Below are 15,681 nucleotides of genomic sequence, written 5' to 3' on the forward strand. Positions count from 1 at the left end.
ATTATTAAGAACTTTCAAAAACCTTTGGCCCATAGCCTCTCACCTATGAACTCTTATGGCCCCTCTTGAGCAAGGACTGCGTATTCTGCTGCATCATTGTTTTCAAAAAGATGTTTGGCCTCAAGCCACTTGCCTACAAACTCTTATGGCCCCTCTTGAGCAAGAACTGCATATTCTGCTGGATCACTGTTTGTATAAAAAGGTGTTTGGTTAATATGTTACCCAAACTTTGGTGACACCACTGCTTGGTGCGTCAGCTCCTGCTTGCCATGTGGAATGTCCTGTGTGAACTCTAGGGACCTTTCTGAGCAAAGGTGTAAGAGAGAACGTTGGAGGTTAGGTCTTTCATGTGAATAGTGCAACACGCTTCTCGTATTAGAAGCTCTCTGGAGAACCATAGAATCATAAACATTGGAAAAAGCCTCTACATCAAGTCCAACCGTCAACCGAACACCACCATGCCTACTAAACCATGTCCCGAAGTGCCAAGTCTACATGTTTTTTGAACACCTCCAGGGATGGAGAAGCTGACTGGCCACGAAAGTTGGGAAGGAGTACTCCTGACTTTAATCTGGCACAGGACAGTCGAGTGCACAGTGACTCGCTTCAAACAACTCTGATCCAGAAAAATCCCTTTACAAACAACTGCTACCTCTGCTAATCAAAGACCCTGCTAATTGCTCTGAATCATTTAAGATAGTGTAAGCACATGGAACTGCTTCTTCCTTTAGATCCCTTGATAGCACTCTTATCAATGCTTTTATCACCATATAAAGCATGATCTTTGAACTCCAACAACCTGTCTTAGTAAACATTTTGTAGACATAAAGATTAAAGACCATCAAGTTATAAATGAGGTACAACTATTTTTTGCATTCATATGCTGCTTGAAGAAGTAAGAAGGAAGAGTTATTTTCTTTTCCTGCCGACAGTCCCATGACAGTTATGTGGAGGTACCAGATACACGCTGGGCTCGTCCTTTTTCTTTCTTTCTGGAGTTTGGCAGAAGGTGGGAAGCTCTTGGTCGTGCCCCAGGATGGAAGTCACTGGCTGAGCATGCGTGTGGTTCTGGAGAAACTCCGTGAGAGGGGGCACGAAGTTGTTGCAGTGATTCCTGAAGCCACTTTGCTCATGAAAAGCTCACAATCTTTCACCATCAAAACTTACTCTGTGCCTTACACACAGGAGTTTGTGGATAGATACTACCATTCCATTGGTGAAAAGTGTTTTGAAAACCCTACCATTCTAGAAAAATTTACAATTTTACTCAGCAATATATCAGAACTGACCAACATGTTCTCTTCCACTTGCCGGCATCTCTTACATGATGAAGAACTAATGAAGTACCTCCAGGACAGCAAATTTGATGCCATTATGATGGATCCTGTGTTGCCTTGTGGACCAATTGTTGCTGAATATCTCTCCCTCCCTTCAGTGTACTTCATGCGTGGTCTTCCGTGTACCTTAGACTACAAAGCCACTCAGTGTCCCAGTCCTTATTCTTATGTGCCAAGGATTTTCACATCCAATTCAGATCACATGACATTTATGGAGCGTGTGAAGAACCTCCTGGTTGGGTTTTCAGAGCATTTGGTTTGCTACCTGTTTTATTTACAATACGAGAACTTAGCTTCTGAGTTTCTTCACAGAGAAGTAACGGTACTGGAACTGTTTAGCAAAGCGTCTGTTTGGCTGATGAGATATGACTTTGTTTTTGAGTATCCGCGCCCAATAATGCCCAATATGGTCTATATTGGAGGCATCAACTGTGAGGAGAAGAACCCATTATCAAAGGTTTGTCCTTGTTTACTTACGTTGAGGGTATTACAGCATTTATTAGAGATTATTTCAGATTTGCTTGTTTAAGTGCTTCCTATAAGAGTATTTGTGCTTGAGCCAATATGTGATCAAATACCAGGATGGCATGATTTGGAAGTGGGAATCTCAGGCTCTGATAGATGACCACAAGACCTGCACTGCAAGCTGCTGAAGGGTTTTCTCTCCGGGAGAGCTATGTTGTCGAAGCTGTGTAGCTGCCTAGGTATAGGGTGGCTTGTTGTAAGCATAATACCATAATATTAGACAATCATGGATGCTATATCTAGATAAATGACAAAATAATTCCACGTCATACGATTTAATATCCCTAACAGTTGTGGAATATTGATAAATTGACTTGACAAAAAATGGAAATGTGGAACAAACTCTCTGTATATACCCAGGCACTTATAGTGTGCCATGGAGATTGGTAATGTGGATGAATACCCCAAAACCAGGTGTATGCAATCGAAGATGGTAGAGGGAGCTCTTTTGCCTCTGAATTTGTGTAAGAAGCAGTGTAAGATAGCACATAAGAGGATGACTAGGAAAAAGAAGCCTCAGAATTCTACCTGTCAACCCTCCCTCCCTAGCTTGTTTCGATCTCCTTAAAGGGCTGTATAAATACTGCATTTATTTTATTTTTCAGACCACGGTGGTGTTGCAAACAGCAGAAGTTATTGCTAAGCTCGCGTCACATTTCCTACTGTAGGCTCGGGGCTTTCACTTTGACAACAGCTACAATATAGAGACAAATCTAAAGATAAACCTTATCAACCCACTGTATATCAAATCTCTGTCAATCATTGCTTCTTGTTTAGACTCTGAGAGCACAGGGTAATCCAAAGGTCAGACTTTTGTTGTGAGTTTTGTGTCCAGTCAGCTGAGCAAACTCAAGGCAGGGAGTTCATCATTAACTGGGTGTTAATGAGATAGCGATTGCTTGGGCAGGTGTTACCTCCCATTCATGACTCTGTCAGTGCCACACGCTGCCAATTGCTCGACGCTTCTCCCTCAAGCATTTGAATCCTCTAATGTTAATTCAAACACTCAGCTTTATCCTTACCAGTCGCTTAAAGCCTTTGCTGTGCACAGGTGGTAAACCCAACCTTTACCCACAGTTAAAAATTACCCTTATTTCTGCCCACAAACATACAGTCCATTAAAAATTAAACGCTTACCTTAGTTAAGATTAAACTGCAAAGTATCCCACGATTCACTCCTTGTCCCCTGCAGTAGTTTTGCAGCCGTTTAAAACTTTGCTGCCAGCACAAGGAAAATGGCTTCTTCAAATCTAGGATTTCATTCTCTTGCCTCCTGGGTTACATTTTTCTTGCTCCTGTGGACCTTTTCTGAAGGTGGAAAGCTTTTGGTTGTACCTATCGATGGCAGCCACTGGCTCAGCATGCGCCCGGTTGTGGAGCGGCTCAGGCAGAGAGGACATGAAATCGTGGTGGTTGCGCCGGAGATAAATTTGCGGATAGACTCGTCGGTGCATTATACCATGAAAACATACTCTGTGCCTTACACCAAGGAGTATGTGGAGGCAGAATTTAAAAAAACGGGCTATAGGAGTTTCACGCCTCAACCCTTCTTGGAAAAATTCTCCAAAATGGCAAATATTACAACCATGTTCTTAGAGTCCTGCAAACGTCTTCTGTCTAACAAAGAGCTGATTGAATACCTTGAAGAAAGCAATTTTGATGCTGTCTTTATGGATCCTTTTTTTCCATGTGGACAGATAGTGGCCGAACATCTCTCCCTTCCTTCTGTGTACTTTGTACGGGGATTGCCGTGCAGCCTAGACTTCCACGCTACCCTCTGCCCAAATCCTCCTTCTTACATTCCTAGGTTCTTCACTCGCTACACGGACCGCATGACATTTCTCCAGCGTGTGGGCAATTTCATAGCTAGCCTGAGCAGTTCCCTGGCTTGCAGCTTTCTTTATTCACCGTATGATCATTTGATCAAAGAATTCCTCCAACGAGAGGCAACAGTGCTCGAGCTGTTCAGCCACGCGTCCATTTGGCTCATGAAATATGACTTTGTGTTTGAGTACTCCAGGCCTTTAATGCCTAATATGGTCTTAATCGGAGGCATAAGCTGCACTCGAGAAAAAGCATTATCACAGGTTAGTTACCTTTTTTTTCCCCCCCCTAGTTTAGCTACGGCTGCACTGTTTGCTCTCACCATGAGATGGAGTTCTCAGCAGTAACAAATAACAACAGGAGAAAGAGCGAGGTGGAAGCAGCTAAGAAAGCACTTTGCACCTCTGCATCCGTTGCGCAATGAGGAGTAAGTTATTTTGTGGGAGACCTCCAGATTTCCCAGACAAACATGCACGAAAAGCTGGGCTTTTCCCTCAATACTGGCCTATTTCCAGTAATTCCATTTTGTACACTTGTTTGCAAGACTTGGTGCTAGCTGGGGTAATGCAGGAGGCCAAATCATGCTAGTCTTCTGCCCTCGAGCAGAGGAGCATTTCTGCAGGAATTTCAGACAGTGGCAGACCTGAATGAAATTGCCCCCACCCAGTCAAGCAGCAAGAGATCCACCTCTTTAGTGTAAAAATATTCTGTCCCAGATCTGGACTGCAATTATATTTTGCTTGAACTATGTCAGACTTCCTAAGTATGGGATATCTGCCACTTTCCACTAAGAAATCCTCCTAATTCTTAGTGCTTTCTCTTATTTTTCAGTGCGAGTCCACTGCAGGTATTTCATAAAGGTCACCAATACAAGCAGATGCTGGTTAAAAAGACTTTAGTAAAATAACCCACCTATTCCCAAAGCAGGGCTACAAAAAGTTTCATAATGGTAGTGGCATTTCTGAGCAGAAAACCTTAGCACACGAAAACATTTAAAGAACAGAGTAAAACCAATATGTGCCTGGTCCCACAGAAAATAAATAAGAGCTAAATACGCCCTGAAATCACCGTATCTGGTCCACCACATCAGGAACTGTCAAAGAATTTTCTACCAAGAGCACATTTGTAATTTGGGGCGGATTTTGCAGTTTCCCAGATGTCTGTGAGTTTACAAAGATCTGAGTTCCCAACCAGACATCTACGATGCCTTAACGGAGAGCGTGTCTTCAGAGAAATCTGGTGAGACAGACCCAAGCCCTGAAGTTAGAGTTACATTTCACCTTGTTTGCCCCCAGGAGAGTATCAGGTCTGCTCTTCAGTGTGCAGCTATCACCAGACCTTCCATGGCTCCTTCTATTTGGGATCCGGTCTCAAGTGAAGGGCCACAGCACTCTGGTCAGCCACAAAATTAAGTAACGGAGCATAAACTAAGAGGGTCGGTCTCGGTTATCCCCTCAGACCCTAGAGATAACATTTCAATTGTCAGACTTACGGGAACATTTAGTTCATTTTATTCCTCTCATTTAACTCTGCCTGCAACAATTCCCTCCGGTTTTGTCTTTCCTTCCTTGGGTTTACCAAATATTTTTCTATGGCACAGGATTTTTGCTCCAGCCTTTGACTGTTTTTGTGCTTCATCAGAATCCTTTTGTTCGTGGATTCCAGTGACAGATCTCCTAGTCTTTCATTTATTTAAATCAAACCAACAAAACAGATAAAAAAAAAATTGCCAGCAGTTCAATATTATCATACTCAAAGCAGACCCAGTAAATCTAGATATGGGAAATTAGAGCTATCTGCTGTCAGAACACTTTTCAAGATCTTAATTCTCTCTTGCAGCTGCATGGTCTGAAAAGGAGAGCATCAGCTCCAAAGCCACAGTATCTGACTTGTGATAAATGTGACAAATAAACCACAATGGATTCACCTGGGTCTTGGTACAGCATCTCTTTTACTGCACAGAAACTGATGTCTTTGAGCAGGCAGGCTTTGCTACATGACTGTTTTAAAGTAAATTTTTTCTCGTGTCCATACTGAATCTCACTTTGGGCTTCAATTCTGCAAACACGCACACGCATCCATAACTTTGTTCATCCACCTGTGCCCATTCGTTTTCCCTGGGACTCATTTTCATATAGATAACTAATTTTCCTGATCATAATTTCATTGTGTTGACTGCTCATTTTATTGCCTTTCCAGATACTTTTGTGGGAACGTGACAGAAATTGCAGCATATGACATGGAAGGGATTTTAATTAAGGATGTGCTTTGTGTTGGCAGGAATTTGAAGCTATCGTGAATGCCTCTGGAGAACACGGCATCATTGTCTTCTCGCTGGGCTCCATGGTCTCTGAGATTCCTATGAAGACAGCCACAGAAATCGCAGATGCCTTGGGAACAGTCCCTCAAATGGTACGGTTTCCCTCTCCCCCTTCCAGCACAGCAATTCAGGACTGTTTTCAAATACACTACCCGATTACCTTCGGTTTTCAGTGCGCTTGGTCCTCCCTCCTTTCTCCTGCTCCCTGATGCCACAAGAAACAATCACCCCAGCTGCTCTGCACGACAAAACAAGTTTTATGCACCACAAATGTTTTTAGGTGTGCCTAAAAAAAGAGGCCAGTTGCTGAGAACTGACATTATATTTACTTCTTTTGAAAGGTTTTGTGGCGATACACAGGAGAGGTACCCCCCAACCTGCCAAAGAACGTAAAGCTCCTCAAATGGCTGCCACAGAATGATCTTCTGGGTAGGTCTGAGATACCTTGAGTGATACCAGCTGTTTCTTTTAATCTGATACTGCTGTTGTATGGCCCCCATTAGCATCATCTGTGCTGACTCCCTCTATCACTGTGTCCCAAGACTTCCTTACAGCCTTTGCTGTTTGAACCAGAGCTCGACTTTTAGAAACTTAGCTGATTGCAACTTCAAAATTGCTGAATTATAAAACAACACTGTTTGGAAAGGTGTTCCAAAACTTGCCTACCCTTACTGTCAAAAATGGGGGGGGTGTCTTTGTCTCTGACTAGCCAGTCTCAACACCCAGCCATGGGGTTTTTGTCAGAGTTTTGTCTACTGGACTGAAAAGAAAATTTCAGGTCCCCGAGTGAGCATTTCCAGACGGGTCGTCGGGCTTTTCAAGTGGTTAAATTGTAGGTGCTATTGCCAGGAGTGCATCTGTTGGTTAGAGAACAGGGCTCAGCTGTGGGAGATCTGCAAAACCAGCAAATGGAAGACATGGTAAAAAAGTGATGGTAACATCCTCTTTAAAATCACTTGGCTCTGATTTCATTCTAAAATCTGAGAAGCTTTGGAGGATTATCCAAGGCTTTCTGGAGATTACCCAAACCAAGACAGAGCTCTACGACCCAAGATTCACTCAATCTCCTGTAATGTCCTGCCCAAAGTTCTTGATCTATACCTACCAGTGCCATTTCTGTGCAAGTTTTTCCCCGGGGATGTGTTCCTGTGGCTTAATGAATCAAAAAGCTAAGCAAGTCTTTCCTTCCTCCACAGCTCACCCTAAGACTCGTGCCTTTATTACCCACGGAGGCTCACACGGTGTTTACGAGGGCATATGCAACGCGGTGCCGATGGTACTAATGCCATTATTTGGAGACCAGATGGACAACGCCAAGCGAGTAGAGTCACGGGGAGCAGGAGTGACACTGAATATACTTGAAATGACTTCGAAGGACATATCCACCGCCCTGAAAGCAGTTATTAATGATAAAAAGTCAGTAATAGAAACACAGCCTTTCTCCTTCTACTGTTGTGTAACACCAGCACTCTAGCTTCCAGCTTAACAGAATGTTAATCTGTTCTTATATGCCACCTTATATCAAAGCTACATCACTGAGAAGCTGATGCTTGCCCAGGGGTAGCCTCGTCCTGTCCCCGTAACGGCACTGCCCTTCTCACTGCCCGGGATTATAATCATTAGGTGACACGAACTGGTTGATCTGAGAGGATGCAGGTATCAGAGAAGATGCAACATAAGTGCGATGGCAAAAATCAAGTTAACAAAAAATGTGCCCCCTGCTCAAAGCCAAATTTACCAGGCAGTGATGTAGAGGGTGTTGACACAATGTGGTAGAAAAGGCAATCGGTGAAGGGAGATGTGGCAAACTGTTTTTGTTCCCCAAATCAGGGGTGACATAAGTCAGTGGGAAGCCTGAAAAGGTTGAAAGGCTCAGCTGCCTGGCTGGTTTTCTTTGCGTGAGGCTTGCCCAGAGATGCTGTCTGCACCGCAGCGGGAGGAAGGAGACAAGTGGCAGTGCCTCAGTGTAGTCCAGAAGCTGTACTGCATCGGGAAGCGTTGCCTTCCAGCTGGTAGTGTTTAGTCAACATAGCTATTATCACTCATTTATTTTACAGACCAGTTTTCTCAGTCATTTCCCACCCCGCCCAGTGCTCACAAGGAGCTGTTTGAGCACAGCCAGCTGCCGCCTGGCTCAGCAAGGCTGGACAATTCCAGCACAGAGCAGGAGGAACGCGCGTGGGTACCACGCTAGATGTCATAGTGTTGCAGTCAGCATGCCCATGGTGTTTTAAGGCATCACAGGGAAGGTGTTTTAAGACACACCGTCCTCTTCCCCGCTCCCATTCTCTGTTGTCATCAGGGCCCCTCAGTCCTTGGCATCTCCTCCCCATCGTGTTTCTGAGAAATGGCACCTTATTGCCATTGCTTCCTACCCATCGTTCTTACAGCACTACTACTACTACTACTACTGCACCTTGTTCTATAGCTGGACAGTTTTTCTACACCCAGGCTCACATTTCAGCCAGATGCCTTCATCCTTCACCGCAGAGATTTTGCTGACAGCTCAAACTAAGCTTTTTCTTCTTTTTCTAATACCTTTTCTCCTTTGTCATTGACAACAGCACTTTTCTGGGCCCATAACTTTGCCATTATCCTTCTCAGGGGGTGGTGGTTGGGGAAAGACCACCAGAGATGCCCCCAGCAGGCCACCAGACAACTGACACTGCATCCCCTTTTCCTGGGGGCTCAGTCTCAGCAGCACAACTCACTGAAAACACCAAACATCTTTTCTTGGCAGGTACAAAGACAACATCAAGCGTCTCTCAGAGCTTCACCTCGACAGACCAATTCACCCCCTGGACCTGGCTGTACACTGGGTGGAGTTTGTAATGAGACACAAAGGGGCCCCACACCTGCGACCTGCTGCTCACGACCTGAACTGGATCCAGTACCACTCCCTGGACGTCATCGCCTTCCTCCTCGCCGTGGTGCTCCTCTCCCTCTTCATTTCTCTGAAGTGCTGCCTGTTCTGCTGCCGCAGGTGCTGCTGTAAGAAGGGAAGAACAAGAAAGTCAACCAAACCAAAGTCCCACTAGCAGATGAAACCAGTGGTAGGAGATAAGGCCTCTGCTCCAGACCAGAAGGATCAGAGAACATCTCAAATTTCACTAAAATAATTGCTGACTTTCAGTCAAGAAATTACAGCATTCCTTTAAACTAGCACCAGGGGAGGGGTTGTTTCACTGATATAATTTTTGCCTTTAATTAAGAATCAGTTGCTAAAAATAATTTGCATAGGAGTGCTTCAGTCACTTGGGAAGACATTAGTGTGAAGCCCAAGGCTCCTGGCTTCCACGTCTTGATGTACAGAGGACTCACGGTGACATATCTTTTTTTTTTTTAACCTCTATATGCGATGGAGATATATCAGGATTTCATAAGACTTTGCTTCAAGACCTTTTGGAGAACCATTTGCTCTGTAAGACTCAGGTTTATCAAGCACTTTGAAATCTTTGTATAGCTGTTGTTACAGAAGAGGCAAATGTTATACACTGACAATACGTGTCACGTACGCCAAGCTAGACGCACATCGCAAATGGGTTTTGTGCGTGTTTACAATACCCTGAGCAAAATTAAGGTTTTGGCAGGGAAGTGGTTGTAAAGCCACCGGTGTTTTACCCAAATTCTCCATCAGGCACAGTGCTGTATTTGGAGCGTACCTGTTAGGTGATGAGACCTTTGTAAGCGATGTTTATAAAAACCCAACTGATTTACTCTTTGTAAGTGAGATTCAGGTAAAGACCTAAACCCCAGCCCTACAAATAAACCCCCAATACTAACAATAACGGCTCTTGTGTTTTCTGACTTGAGAGGTATGGGGCTGAACGCTTGTGGGTCACGGAGAGAGAGCTGGAGAAGGGAAAGATTCAATCCCCCGTGGCGTGAAAGCCACCTCAGGAACAAAAGCCAGTTCTCAGCATTACTATCTCACTGCTCGGTGCCTTGGTCCTTGCTGAGGGGTCACAGCCTGACGCTGCCACAGTCCCCACTACTACATATAGAAAAAGTCAGAAAAGACCTTAAACATGAGTTAATATTCCGGGCTCAACACAGGCTGGGGCATCCCGGTACATCGGCAGGCGTCCTGCAAAGTACTTGGTACTGTTATTTTCTACTGCTGTTTGAAAAAGCAAGTACTTTAGTACTTGCTTTTAGTGAAAGCTGTTAAGTTCAAGGCAACAGTCCCTCTCCTCCTCATCCTCTGCAGTGCCTGATTCTTGTGTGGGCATCCACGCCACCTGCAAACTGTCCAGCACCGGTGCCGACTGTTACTTTCCATCCTCTGCCTTTCCCTTTCCTCCTCCTGCCCCAGTAAAGAGAGAAACGCATCTTTAGGACACACGGAGAGTCCCCACGGTGCGTAAGAGCCGACCTGCTTTTAACATGCAGCTTCTGCAGCTCCACACCTTCCTGGAGTGACAGCTCTGCCTGTCCCGGCTGCAGCCAGGTGACAGCAGCGCATCTGTGCAACGTTACGCAGCGCCTCTGGAGAGCTCGCAGTGCCCATCGCATCACCAGCCGCGGTGGTTTCAGTCATCTCCGAGCACGGGGTTGGCTTCCAGCAGCTGTCTGATGCAAAAAGCAGTTGAAAATGTCCTTACGGAGATGTTGTCTGAGGACCCTGCTGCAAACAGGCTCTGGATCGATCCAGTGACTTCCTCTGCACGGTCAAGAGAAAAACCCCTTGATTTCAGATCAGATGAACTGAAGTAAAAAAAAAAACAACAAACCCAAACCCAATCAAAAAACCCAATTCAGCCGTTTGTTTGGGTTGGGTTTTTTCCCCCCAATTCAAACCCTCTTGTGTAGGTGGAGAAAAGGAAGAGGATGCAAAACGCCCATTCCATGGCTTTCATTTCAGAAAGATCTCTAACAAAGCTGAAGCAAACCAGCAGCAGAAACCAGGTCCCCTCCTCCTCCTCTCCTTTTCCCTTTGCTCTCAGCCTCGACTAGTTTGTCCTGCTCTTCATTTTCCCTTGGCTTACCAGAAAAACAAGGAGGCCGGGACTGGAGAAGCGTCACGTCGTGTCCACTGTGAGCTGTGCCCAGCAGAGGACACTACGATATCGCTAACAGGAGGGAGCAAGGCACAAGCCGTCCGTCCCCACCAAGCCAGCCCGAGTGGGTCGGTGGAAGTCGATAGCGACTTGTTCATCCATCTCTGCTCCAGAAATACAGACCCTGCTGCACAGAGATGATTTTCAGAGTGAATTAGGGGCCAAATTGCGTGGGACAATGCTTCCCAATCCTTCTCAAGGGATCTTCCTTACGCTGGGGATGCCGTCCCCTCTTATCGCCTCCTAACTGGGTGCCATAGAGAGCTGTGCTGCCCTTCAGCAGGGCAGAGAGCCCCAAGCCCCTGCTGCCCTCACCGGGAGAAGGAGAAATCATCGGCCATGATGTATTTCAACAGAGCTGAGACTGGGTCACTTCCCAAAAGGGGAAACTGAGGCAGGGCCAGCCATTGCTCCTCTCTCTGAACTGCGCAGGCTCCGCATCACCCCAGGGCTCCGGGCACTGCAGCTTGAGCTTTTCCAGCAAACCCTTTAAATCTCTGTTTTTAAACACCTGCCAAAAGACAGCAGCCAAAAATCCCTTCGCTGCCCTTGGAGAAAGGCGGTACGAACACCTCCTGCCTGCGGCAGCCCGTAACACCCCTTCGGAGCTGCCAAAGGAGAGGAGAGGCTGTTACTTCTTGCTCCCACCTGGGGATTTTGGTAGTGTTGATTTTATTTTTGCCTGGATTTTAACATCCAGGCTTGCAATGGTAAGGCTGGGAATAAAAAAGCAGCGCAAGCCAGCGCTGCTCCTGGCTCCTCTGGTGACCCTCGGACCCTCCTGGCTGCAAAACACGGGCGAGAGGCTCTTTGGCTTCGGGATGGGGGTGTCCTGGGGGACACAGCAGCCCTGGCTCCGTTGGGAGGATGCAGTTGGCATCTCTCGCTGCTTCCCACCAGCCGGACCGCGGGAAATGACAGGAATTGCTGACATTTTTCTGCAGCCACAGGGTTTCTGCAGCCTCACCCCAAGCCCTCCTGTCCCCAAGGGCAATGCTGAGGTTTTTCCACTGCCTCCTCCCCCTCCCCGGCGCGAGGGTCCAAGAAGACCCCTGGCCCATAGGGACGCAGCGCTCAGACTTGCCCCCTTTAAAGAAATGCTGAGAAGTTAGATCTGCTCGTTATTCAAGGGCAGAGTGAGAAACAGCAGCGACCTGCCAATGAGCGCTCCCTCCTCCTCCTCCTCCTCCCCAGCGCAGGGCTCCCACGGCCGGAGACCCCCGGCCGGGTCCCGGTGCTACCTCATCCTGCGCGTTCTCACTTGGATGCTCACACTCAGACCTGCAATTACTTGGGTGTTGTGTTGGTTTTTTTTTTTTTAAAAGATCTATCTTTTGGGTGGCTTTGTACAAAGTAAATACTTACTGCTGCCAGCAATCATCCATGACTCCAGTTTGGGGGGTTTCACAGGAGTTCCCAAACCCCCTTTCAGCCTTGTTTCCCACCCTGGGAAAGCACTGAAAGCTTGAGATGAGAAGTGCGATGTGCGTGCCTGCTGCCCTGAGGAGTGCGGATGAGGGATGCCGACCTGCCAGGAGCAGCACCAGCATCATTTTAAAAAAAAAAACCAACACAAACCACAAAAACCCCCACCCCCAAGCACACATGCACCCCAAAACGAGGTTGCTTCGAGACTGCAGGTGTGATGACTGCGATGGCGCAGAGCCCTGCCCTCCTCCCCGAAAGCCTGAGGAGCCGTGCAGGGGTAATGCTGGGGGGCAGCACCATGCGGCCCCCCCACGGTCCCTGTGGCAAGGGGCTGAGCTCCCCGCCCCGCGTCCTGCCTTGGCCTCAGCATCGTTCTCCGGAGCTGCGGACACGCGTGCAGCATCCCGGGCCGGGGGGGTGAGCTGTACCCCGCAGCCTGGCCCTTGGAGATGTCCCGTCCCGTGACACGCCGCGTGACGCCCAGCTCCGGTCCCCAGCGCTGCCTGGAGGACGGCGAGGAGCTGGCACTGGCAAGCCAGGTGCTTTTAGCTGGAGCAGCCACGCAGCTCTCCGATTAATTATATCACCTGCAGAGGTGTTTTTAGGAGTTATTTATAGGCGAGCCTGACAAAAACCGGGGAAAGCAATTGCCAAAGCGAACCAGGCAGAAAATGCAGGACAGCCTGTCCCTCCCCGGGAGGAAGGTGCCCTGCTGAACCCAGAGAGGGAGCAAACTGCTCCGGCTTTAGGATTTAAGCTCCGTGAGCCAGGTTAAGCCCATGCGGCAGCTGGGCTCAGTCCATAGCTTGGTCCGTAACCCCGCTGCTGCCGCAGGCTGCCGGGACTGAACCAGGCTTACAAAGGAAAGAGAAGATGATGAAATCTCCATCCACAAATGTCTCCCCGCTCTCTGAGCATGCCGGTATTTCTGGGGAGAGGCGACGCTGTCTCCGAGCTCATCTTTCCCAGAGCGAACCCCTGCCCTGCCTACGGCGGGTCTCACGGCTCACGCCAACCATCAGGAGAAAAGCTTCGGCTTTGCCGGGTACTAGCGAGTGCTCCCAGCATCAATTCCTTCTCTGTTAAGGATGGGTGAAAGGTTTCATACGCCAGATCTGATTGCTCGGGATGATAAAAGCAAGTCATCAGCACGGGCTGTACAACCGTCAGCAAATCCTAAATCCCGCCCCAGCCAGATATTGCCTGGCTTATCTAACCGCGTGACCCGTCTTCAAAAGCCAGCCTGAACAAATGGAGCAGATTTCTTCCCTGAAATGCTAGCAGCCTAGATTATCTTGGGGGGGGGGGGCTGGGAGGATGTGGTCCCCCCCCTTCTCTGGGGCAGATCCAAGCAAGCTGCATCTGTTCCCAAGCATCCCTCTCCGGCTCATCGCCCTCTCCCAGCGAGGGATCGGATCGCATCCCACTGACTCGCTTTGTGCCGGGCGAGACTTTGCAAAGCGTCTGCTGGAAGCTTTAATTAACGTTCGGCGGGGGGTAATCAAAGCAGGGCAGGAACCCAAGGTTCGTTATCTTCCGGAGGCTGCTGAAGAGACGGTGGGGCCGTCCTTTGAGTTTTGGCCACAAACGGTTGGTCCGAACTCCTTGGAGGGGTGGGTCTGAGATGATTTCAGCGTACCACGAGGGCTGCTGCTGCGGGATGGGTTCGGTGATGGGCAGGGGAAGGAAGGGGAAACCACAACCAGCGTCGCTCCTGACATCGAGCCAGTCTGTTGAACAGTAACAAAAATAACCCGTGCATCTCCCCAGCCAGAGGCTCCTTCCCTTTCCTGTAGGACATCAGGGTCCTTCCACCCCAAATCAAGCCATGGGTCACCCCTTGCAGAACTGACCGCTCAACGATTGAACCTCGTCCGTCTTTTGGCCAGGCTCCTCTGCACGCAGCCTTTGGGGAAAACATGCCTTTATAGTCTGCTTCTCCCCTCCCCATTATAATAAAAACGTCCAAATGTGTCATTTGTTGCTTGAAATTCCCTGAATTTCACCAATGGATTCACCCTGTTGAGTTGTGGTGAGCCCCAGGGGATGCTTTGGGCAAAGCCCGTTAAAAAAAAAAAAAAAAAAAAGGCTTTCGACAGGAGGCTGGAGCGGGTCACGCTGCGACCGCACGATGGGAGTTGCGTTTCCAGGGATGATCACCACCTCCGTTAATTTACAGTCATCCAAGCTCATGTTTTATGAGGGATCAGGCCTGATTAAGTTGGCTTAAGTAATTAAGGTGCAAAGAACAAGGAAACCCAAACCTGGAACAGGACTGCTGGGCCAGATGTGCCCGGGATGCGGACAAAGCCCAACACCCAGGGCAGAAGTCCAAGCGATGCACCGTGTTTTTCCGCAAAGCAAGCCATCGTGCTTCCGCCTGGCACGGCGGGTACAGCCATCGGAGGAGGGCGGACGCAGGGGACAGCCGGGGGAAGGATGGGGTTTTGGTGGCAAAGGCAACGTGCCAACAAGAGGAAGACCTAGGAGCAACCCTTCGAGCAGCTCCTCTCCCCCAGGCACTGGTGACCAGCTCCCCATATTGCAAGACGGGACGGTGTCCTGACAGCGGATAATCCACAGCGAGCATTTCATTAACTGGGAAGGAAGCAAAGCAATTGATTTCCAGCAGGGATTTCTAGGGACGCAAACAGATGCTCAGAGCCCTCCAGGGTCTTTAATCCTAGACTCTAGTTTTCATCGCAAACCACACTGGGCATCCGGACACCGAGAGCTGGCGAGGACAAAAGAAAAATCCCAGACACAGCAGCTTTTCTGCAGACACTGATAACCCAAAGGTGACCTTTCCTCCTCCTCCTCCCCGTCTGAAGTATCTTCTTCAGTCATTTAGCGCTGAGCTGAGCTGACGCGAGACGATCATTCAAATTTTGATGGCTGAAGGAGAAAATGGTGCGAGGCATTTCCAAGGTGACCTGCGCTGAAGCACTTTGTTCCCTTGGACTGGCCCCAGGAAAGAAAGAAAATAAAAAGGCAAAAAAAAAGCCAAATCGTTTCCTTGAAAGTTGAAATAGCGGAGGGAGGCGGTCAGCAGCGAAGCACCTAACAGGGAACTGCGCAAATCAGATGGCCGGTGCCCTTCCTGCCCAGACCAGGTAGGAGCGAGGTGGCATCCGTGGTTGGGGGATCATCCCCACCCATCCCGGGGGTGAAGCTACAACATCAGGGC

General features: G+C 48.2%; 1 protein-coding gene and 1 long non-coding RNA gene across 8 annotated transcripts in view; one reads left to right on the forward strand and one right to left on the reverse strand.

Annotated features, from left to right (window-relative positions):
- Positions 1-9,794, forward strand: part of LOC104637473 (UDP-glucuronosyltransferase 1A1) — a 35,456-nt gene extending 25,662 nt beyond the window's left edge. For 3 of the 6 annotated variants that reach the window (XM_075755898.1, XM_075755895.1, XM_075755894.1), the window contains exons 2-5: positions 5,967-6,098; positions 6,348-6,435; positions 7,203-7,422; positions 8,747-9,794. In XM_075755898.1, coding sequence (XP_075612013.1) covers positions 5,967-6,098; positions 6,348-6,435; positions 7,203-7,422; positions 8,747-9,044 — 738 coding nt within the window. In that variant the 3' untranslated portion in view covers positions 9,045-9,794. Of the gene's footprint in view, positions 1-859; positions 1,795-3,028; positions 3,950-5,966; positions 6,099-6,347; positions 6,436-7,202; positions 7,423-8,746 lie in introns of those variants that run through there. The other 3 variants (XM_075755899.1, XM_010304980.2, XM_075755897.1) reach the window with 3 other exon arrangements.
- LOC142602304 (uncharacterized) lies at positions 5,914-12,600 on the reverse strand. 2 transcript variants are annotated; one of them, XR_012835965.1, is made up of 5 exons: positions 12,432-12,600; positions 10,382-10,667; positions 6,673-8,992; positions 6,167-6,242; positions 5,914-6,045 (listed from the first exon to the last, which is right to left on the reverse strand). It is a non-coding gene; the product is annotated as an uncharacterized LOC142602304 (long non-coding RNA). The 2 variants fall into 2 exon arrangements; XR_012835964.1 differs by having other exon boundaries at positions 6,167-8,992.
- Between the last annotated feature and the right edge of the window lie 3,081 nt (positions 12,601-15,681).

The sequence above is a fragment of the Balearica regulorum genome, chromosome 6 (genome assembly GCF_011004875.1).
Source record: "Balearica regulorum gibbericeps isolate bBalReg1 chromosome 6, bBalReg1.pri, whole genome shotgun sequence".
Taxonomy (NCBI): Eukaryota; Metazoa; Chordata; class Aves; order Gruiformes; family Gruidae; genus Balearica; species Balearica regulorum.